The following is an 8,585-nucleotide window of genomic DNA, read 5'->3' as shown; positions in this document are numbered from 1 at the left end:
GTACTGCATTACATCTGAAATATAAAAAATGTATTTGGAAAATGTTCCTAGTACAGACTTCTAAAACCATGGTATTGTACTAAACAAGCCCAATCCCAGAAACTAAACATGGAGCATTTTAATCTACATCCCTTGGCCCCACAGTTCTGAAGTAAAGAAAATATAGGGTTTTCCCCCCTCCCTTTTTAATAAGATACCCCATCTTAAGAAATTCAGTATTGTGAAACAACACAACTCATGTGCTGTAATAAATATTGTATAGCATCTGTTCTCCAGCAGGATTATCTTAACTAGAAAATAACCCTAGTTAACACAGGAAAGAATTAAGAAAAAAAAATTTATGTCTAGAATAGTGGGAAGTCATATATAAAATACTTTGTTAAATAACATTATTACATCCCTTTTTTAGTAAAGTGCTATAATTGTATGTCATAGCTATATTTATTTGTAGACTGTCTTTTAGCTCTCCCTTTAAACTTGGGCATATTAAACATAGATAGAAAAACAAATTTATATATTTTAAGACCACTTCTTAAAATAAAAGATATTTATGTAGTACTGTTTACAAATATCTGGGTATGTTTGAGAAGTCATTTTTTTATTCTTTACTCAAAGAAATCATTCCATTTTCTTGACAACCAAGGAACCATATTAGTATCATCAACTCTAGGTGATTTATAGGAATTTTAGTTAGTGTTTATGTTTTACCAGTGTGAAATTTTATGTCTATTTTTTTAAAAAGAAAAATTGATATATACATTACTTGATTTTTATGTTTACTTTCTTTTACATTTTAACCATATAATTAATTTTTCCATGAGACAGGGTAGGACACATAATCTTCTTGGATACATTACTGTTTATTGTTTCAAGTGGATGGAATATATAAATCTCACTGAGTAGTTTAGTGTGGCCCTGTATCTTATATAAACAAGTTAAATGGAGACTTTATATTGTAATCTGTGTATTCATGTATCTACCATAAATTGTCTTCATGACAAATGCAAAATTTCTTTTATTACTTGGCTCAAGTTAACTGTTGATCCTTTTTACTGATAATATACAAGTGTAAAAAGCAGAAAGCCTTTAAAATTGAAGAAAGAAATAAGATATTTTCCACTAAATTACTGAAAATTGAAATTTTTATGTTGACTGTTGATGACTGAAAACCAATGTTAAGAATCAATATCATCCAATATAAAATAGTACATTGAATTGTTTAATAAACAGAATATTAAGAGCTTGTATATGCTGACTGGAAACAGTGGTGGCTTTTTAAATTCTCAGAAAGTCTAAACATTTTATAATTAGAAGAAACCACTGGTGATGATGAAGATGGTCCATCTGTAGCAGCCATTACAGTGAAAATCCTGACAGAACTTTTTCACTATCAGCAAGGTAATTTTACTGGTATTAGTGGTAAAGGTAAGGAGAGAAAAGAGAGTGAAGAGATAAGTGTGTATTAGTTTTAAAAGTGAGGAAAGGTAATAAAATGACATGGAAAAGCCAGAAATTTCTTCTTCTATATGTGCCTTGCTACAAATAAACTGAAAATAAAGCAAGATGGGTATCTGAAAAGCCAATGTGGGGAAACATCCAATGATAATGCCCATTATTTTACTTTATGCTTAAATTACACAAGTAGAAAAGTTATGCTTATTAATAGTTTAATGTATGAAGGAAACATCCAGATTTCTGAGTATGAAGGTACATATCTCACATTAATTTAAGTCTACATAAAGTAGAGCCTCTATACTGACATATTGAAATTTACTTTCTGCTTAGCCTTTTCTGTTATGTAAACAATTGTACATTTATTTGCCATTCTAAAACTTCAAGATCAAGTTTACATAATTTTGCTAAATTTCCGTGTTTGCTCAAAAGCAGTTTACAGTACTAAAACCAACCAGCCAAGGAACAGCTTCAACAGAAAGTTATGTCCAAAGGGGAAGAGGAAAAGAAAAAAAGAAAAATGATAAGAAAAATGCTAACTAAGGTAAAACGGATGATGATGGGGAATGGGCAGTCACAAATGATCACAGAAAATAGGTCAGTTAGTAAGATCTTCTGCAAAAAGCCTACACACTTCAGTCAAGCACATCAGTAGAATGATTTGGGAGCATAATTTTTTTTTCGGCCACTGGTGATTTCCTCCAAATGAAAAGGAATCTGCAGGCTAACAAGCTGATCCTCATCAGCCAAGCTGGTTCATATGCACACTGTTCATGTGAGGTGCCCAGGGTCCAGTCCACACCTATGAATATAGAGCATGTATTTTACAAAATATATATTTAGCATATATCTTATTAAAATTCTTAGAAACTAGGGAGGTACTCTTCAGTTTGCAACATACTAGGAACTAGTGGGAAAAATGATAAAACCTTTTTTTCTATAATTTTCCTACCTCTTATCCATCAAACAGAATCTGATTTACAACACTTAAAAAAAAAAAAAAAAAAACCATTACCTGAGTATTTACAGATTCATGGTTGTGGAAGAAAAACAAATCAAAGATATTTAACATATACTAAGCTAAAATATACAATCATTTCTGTGAATTTTCAGTTATTTATAGTACCTTTAATAAATAACCTCTAAATGGCCTTTTCATACCACTAGTAAACTTTAATGTATAAAATCTCATGATAATCACTTTGCAACTTAAAATCTTTCATTTACTATCTGCTACCCAGTAGAATACAGAGTATCTTTCATAATTTTAACCCCAAACCTGCCTTTGGTACCATTTCCCACAGCCTTCTGCTATACTGCAGCTATATTAAATTTCCTTCAATTTCCTCAACTGCCCATATTCACCATACTCTCTTGCTATCATGAGTTATCTATATCCTATTTGTCTTTCCGTTTCTTAAACACAAAATAAATGTTTGTTCACTGAACGATCAGCCTTACCGTTTGAGGGCCATTATTTTCTGTGGAGCTGGAAACCATCTTTATCAGTGAGTTCCAAGAAGGGTCTGCAGCATGAGGGCCATTAAATATGGGTCCTCCAGCACCATCAGGGATAGGTGCTACTGGTGGAATCATTGCATTCCCATACACAGAAAAAGGCATACCCTTAAAAAAGGAAAACACATACATTAACATCCAAGTTATGGTTCATTTTTTCCAATATAATCAATAGCCTTAAAATTGATATTTGAAACTTCACCTCATCCTGGGAATGTATAACTTATCTTAGATATCTAAAAATTTCCCATTATATAATTTATTTTAACAATAGATTGATTTTACATATGTCTATTATATTCAAAATATTTTGTCAGAAAATCCTCCCTTAAAGAACTAGGACAAAATTAGAAATTTACCCCAACTTTAGGAAAGTCCATGTAGCCTGCAGGAACATGCTGATGGAATGTACCAGAAGGAGTTACAATTCCTGTACTATCTCGCTCCATTGCTTGATGTTGTGAAAAAACTCCTGGATCAGACATCGGTCTGTGGATCATAGGATTTCCCATCCCAGGGTTACACCAGTCTACTTTGTCTGAGAGCAAACAAAGAAGCAGAAACAAAAATAGTTAATATTTAAAATCAACAGAAAATATTTTCTGTTTTTCTAATATTTTCCACATTGAACTGTAGATTATTTCAATGTAATGATCTACTTTTATATATTTCCATGTTTGTAGGTAGTGACATAATAATTAAATGAAATACTCTAAAAACTTGGTATTATAAAAAAAAAAAATCGAAGTACAACCTAAAGGGATTGAAAGGAAATATTCATGTGTTCTTAATATGATGAAAGGAAGAAAATAATATGCTTGATATTTTCAGAAAGCAGTAATAAATAAATGTAATGAGAAAGGTCACATGGGGACAGAACTCTTAAAGAAGTGACTAGATACTCAAGACAACAACAAAAAAATAGGAATACAAATCTTTTGGAAATGATTATGAGGCTGGGCATGGTGGTTCATGCCTGTAATGCCAGCACTTTGGGAGGCTGAGGCGGGTGGGTCACTTGAGGTCAGAAGTTTGATATCCGCCTGACCAACAGGGTGAAACACTGCCTCTACCAAAAATACAAAAATTAGCCGGTCATAGTGGTGCATGCCTGTAACCCCAGCTACTTGGGAGGCTGAGGCAGGAGAATCGCTTGAATCCGGGAGGCAGAGGTTGCAGTGAGCCAAGATCATGCCATTATACTCCAGCCTGAGCAACAAGAGCAAAACTCCATCTCAAAAAAAAAAAAAAAAAGAAAGAAAGAAATGACTATGAAAGTTAAATACAGTTTACATTATAGTTAAACGCATAAACTTAATTTCTAGAGATCAGGATAGAATATCCTACCTTGATTGCCACCAATCCCTTCAAAGGACCAGATGCCACTATGCCCTACTGATGTAGACAAATTGCTCCCAATAACAGATGGAGCTGATGTTCCAGTTTGCCTGATACGTGCAGAACGTTCAGTCCCAATAGGAACTGGAACTTTCCTGTCCTGAGACACATTGCTGGGCTTTTCTGACCCTAACGGTACTGAAGATGGGGCAGGAGATGGTGCACGAACTCCAGAGGATACTGACTGTGCAGAAGAATCTAGAGAAGAGATATATTGAAATAAAATACCGGTCATCTATAGAACATGTAATTTTATATTCTTAAATTCAGGAGACATTTAAAATATATATTCTCAGAAAAACAAAATGTAAAAATAATACTTAAATAAAAATTATACGTATTAAAATTTGGCTAAAGTTCCATGACTTCGAGGTAGAATATGATGTCATTGCTGCAAAGTGTTCAACTAAATAATATTCAAATGAATTAACCCTTGACATTAAGTAAATGTAGAGCAATAAGACATTTAAATTAAAAAACAAACAACAACAGAATGGAGATGGCTAAAAATCACTGCCTGTACTGGTAATCTCCAAACTGTTTTTCTTGGGAACACTTGCTTTTTGGTATGCTATGATGAAAAAATAAAGAGATTCAGCTATCTAATAAATTTGGAAAACCTAGCTTAAGAAAAAGAATTATGTTTCTTTGTTATTCATCCATTATTTATTTATTTATTTTATTTTTTTTAGAGACAGTCTTGCTCTGTTGTCCAAGCTAAACTGCAGAGGCACGATCATAGCTCACTGAAGCCTCAAACTCCTGGGCTCAAGTGATCCTTCCACCCCAACCTCCTGAACAGCTGGGACTACTGGTATGAGCCACCATATGACTCCAGGGGAGTCACTGCCTAAGTCTGTTTTATCTTGTGAGTACTTCACAGAACACACTTTTACTAATAAGAATCTTTTTTACTTATCTAAACAAGGTGGAGTTCTTAATTTAAGAATATTCATTAGTGATTTAAGCTCAATACATTATTGAAAAAAACAATAAAAATTGTATTTTATGTGAGCTTAAATATTAAAGCACATTTAAATTTAAATGGTTTAAATAATAAAAAGGTCTGAAAATCAAAACTGTTACCTGCAGATTCAACAGAACTGCAGTTGAACTCCAAATCAGCCTATTATATGAAAGAGAAAGACCTATAGCATTCCTGTTGACAATAAAAGCACTTCAGAAAGAAAGCTATAACCTAAAATTCAAAAATGAGCTAAAAGAAAATGACATGAAGGAACAGTATCATTCAGAATTAGTAAAACAGAAACAATTATGACAAAACTCAGGAAAGTATTAGAAGTAAAAGAGTATTTCAGCTAGAGACTAAAAAACTCCACAAATTCTGCAATTACACATGCAGTGGAAAACAGACAAAACTACAAGGAATACATAGACATGTAAACACAAAAGCATGTGTTTTTTTTTTTTTAAACTACATATTGAAAGGACACACTTAAACCTCTAGGAAAAAATTCAACCCAAAACAACTAACACAAGACACAGTCAGAGCAGGAAGGAAGGCGGGAATGAAAAAAGGATGAACAAATGAACCCTGCTTTCCCCTAGATTCATCCCTGGGAGCCTCCTTTAACCTCTGGGTTCACTCTGTTTTCCATTTCCTGTATCCTTCTAAAACCAAAGTAAAGCAAAATAACACAACCTTCCACATCATTTTGTTTTTTAAGAAATGATCTCACTATGGTGTCCACACTGGAGTACAGTGGCTATTCACAGGTACAATCACAGTGCACTGCAGCCTCAAACTCCTGGCCTCAAGCCATCCTCCCGCCTCAGCCTCCTACACATTCTATTTTAATAAACAGAATTACTAGGCTTGCCTGTTGACCTGCTCCATTTAAAAAATTAACTCTCTGCACAGATCCTGCCACCCCTCTAGCCATAGTTTTTATCAGATGATCCTGTTTTCTGCTTCCTCTTTGCACAATTATTGGATTAGGATATATACCCATCCAGGAATGATCCATTTTAGGCTAGTCAGTAGTCTTGATTGAAATAGCCTGATTTGAACATATGAGCTGAGCCAATCACATTCCTCATCAAAGAATGGGCAATTGAAGGGTTAACTGGTTTAAATAACTATGAAGTTGAACCACTGATGTCCATATGCAAGGTAAGATTACAAAGAAGTTTAGGTGTAAAGAGAGAAGAATTCAAGAAACTCACAAGAAACAGACCATGAGTGAAAGATCATAAATCCTCCAAGAGAGGAAGAAAAGCTGCCCCTAAGTCCTGGACTGTTTGGAAGATGGTTCTGCATAGCCTTGTATAAACATCATTTTCTTTGAGATTCCCTGGATGAGTCTCTATATTCCTTTTCATGAAAAGAACCTAACTAAAATAATTTTCACATCTCTAATTATTATAATTTCTTCAATTAGAAAAAAAAGCAGAATTTAATTCAGAGCCATGTTATTTAAAAACATCAGCTTATATATTACATAAACAATAGGTTTCAGAGGGTGGGGCAGATCTAGGTTTTTGTGGGGCCTTAAGTGTACACAATTTTGGGAACTGTTTTTAGAATAATACAAAATTACAAATAAAAAATCATTTACAGCACTTGGAAGTAGCCCATAAAATGAGGTGCCCTAAATATTTAAATGTCATTGATATCATGGTAAATTCACCTCAGTTTAGAAAAGATAAGAGTCCTGAATGCAAATTGAAAGAGCAATGTGATACAAATTCAAAAAGTGGGGCAACTGGGTGTGATGGCTCATGCCTGTAATCCAACATTTTGGGAGGCAGAGGTGGGCAGATCACTTGAGCCCAGGAATTTGAGTCCAGCCTGGGCAACATGGTAAAACCTCACCTCTACAAAATATAAAAATAAAAAAATTAGCCAAGTGTGGTAGTGTACACCTGTAGTCCCAGCTACTTGGGAAACTGAGGCAGGAAGATTTGTTGGGCCCAGGAGGTGGAGATTACAGTGAGCCAAGATGTGCCACTGCATTTCAGCCTGGGCAAGAAAGAAAGACCTTGCCTTTTTTTAAAAAAAAAAAAAAAAAAGGAGGGCCAAGCATTGTGGCTCACATCTGTAATCTCAGCATCTCTGCGTTTTGGGAGGCCAAAGTGGGAGGATCTCTTGAGACCAGGAGTTCAAGACCAGTCTGGGCAACATAGTAAGACCTCATCTTACAAAAAAATAAATACATAAAAATAAAATGAAAACGTTTGCTGGGTGCTATGGCAAGTGCCTGTAGTCCTAGCTACTTGAGAGGCTGAGGCAAGAGGACTGCTTGAACCCAGGAGTTTGAATGACGCTGCAGTGAGCTAGGGTCATACACTACTGCATTCCAGCCTGGGTGACAGAGAGAGACCTCATGAGAAGAGGAGGTGAGGAGAGATGAGAGAGTAGAGAAGAGAGAGGAGACAAGAGAGAAGAGAACAAAAAGTGCTCCTACAGTAAAATTACACTGTAATTTCCTCACAATTTAGTTCAGTGTTTATTAAACATACCCTGAATTTAATCAGAACAAATAATGGGAAATAAAAATAAAAGGCATTCTAGCAGAGTTTTTCTTTGAAAGTTAAAGAAAGGCTCAGAGAAGAGTTCTGGATTATTTGAGACTAAAGAAATATGGGAATTAAGTGTAACTTGCAGTCCTAATTAGAATCTTGGATGAGAGAAAATAATAAAGTCATTATTATGATAATTGATGAAAAGTAAATATGGACCATAGATAATATTATAAAATGTAAAGTTTGCTCAATTTAAACATTGCATCATAGTTGTGGAAGGGAACATTCTTATTCCTAGGAAACTAAGTTATTTTGGGGCAAAAGGGCTTGACGTCTACAACTAATTCTAAAATAGTTCAGAATAAAATAGTTTTACACACACACAACACACACACACAGAGGAATGTATGATGAAGAAAGAAAGTAATGTAGTTTAATTGATGAATCAGGGAAAAATATATAACAGATCATTGAGGTATTCTTGAAAGTTTAAAATTATTACTTACAAATAAAATAAAATAAAATAAAATTATTAATTACAAAACCTGAGAGACATAATCAAATGCAGTATGTGAGCCTTGAGTGGTTCCTGGTTCAAGAAAGAAAGACCTATAACAAATGTTTCGAGGATGGGTGCGGTGCCTTATTCCCGTAATCCCAGCACTTTGGGAGGCCAAGCTGGGTGGATCACAAGGTCAGGAGTTCAAGACCAGCCTGGCCAACATGGTAAA

The 8,585-nt window shown here is 34.4% G+C and overlaps 1 protein-coding gene across 13 annotated transcripts in view; it reads right to left on the bottom strand.

The window, feature by feature from the left end:
• Positions 1-1,650: 1,650 nt before the first annotated feature.
• ANKRD17 (ankyrin repeat domain 17) overlaps positions 1,651-8,585 on the bottom strand; it is a 174,827-nt gene continuing 167,892 nt past the window's right edge. For all 13 annotated transcript variants that reach the window (XM_002745738.7, XM_054253289.2, XM_008993189.5 and 10 more), the window contains 4 exons: positions 4,318-4,566; positions 3,330-3,508; positions 2,914-3,078; positions 1,651-2,254 (listed from right to left, as the gene is read on the bottom strand). In XM_002745738.7, the coding sequence (XP_002745784.3) occupies positions 2,195-2,254; positions 2,914-3,078; positions 3,330-3,508; positions 4,318-4,566 (653 nt within the window). In that variant the 3' untranslated portion in view covers positions 1,651-2,194. The remainder of the gene's footprint in view (positions 2,255-2,913; positions 3,079-3,329; positions 3,509-4,317; positions 4,567-8,585) is intronic.

This window comes from Callithrix jacchus, chromosome 3 (genome assembly GCF_049354715.1).
Source record: "Callithrix jacchus isolate 240 chromosome 3, calJac240_pri, whole genome shotgun sequence".
NCBI classification, from domain to species: Eukaryota; Metazoa; Chordata; class Mammalia; order Primates; family Cebidae; genus Callithrix; species Callithrix jacchus.
Note: the sequence above shows the minus strand (reverse complement) of the source record. Positions and strands in the feature narration are given on the sequence as shown.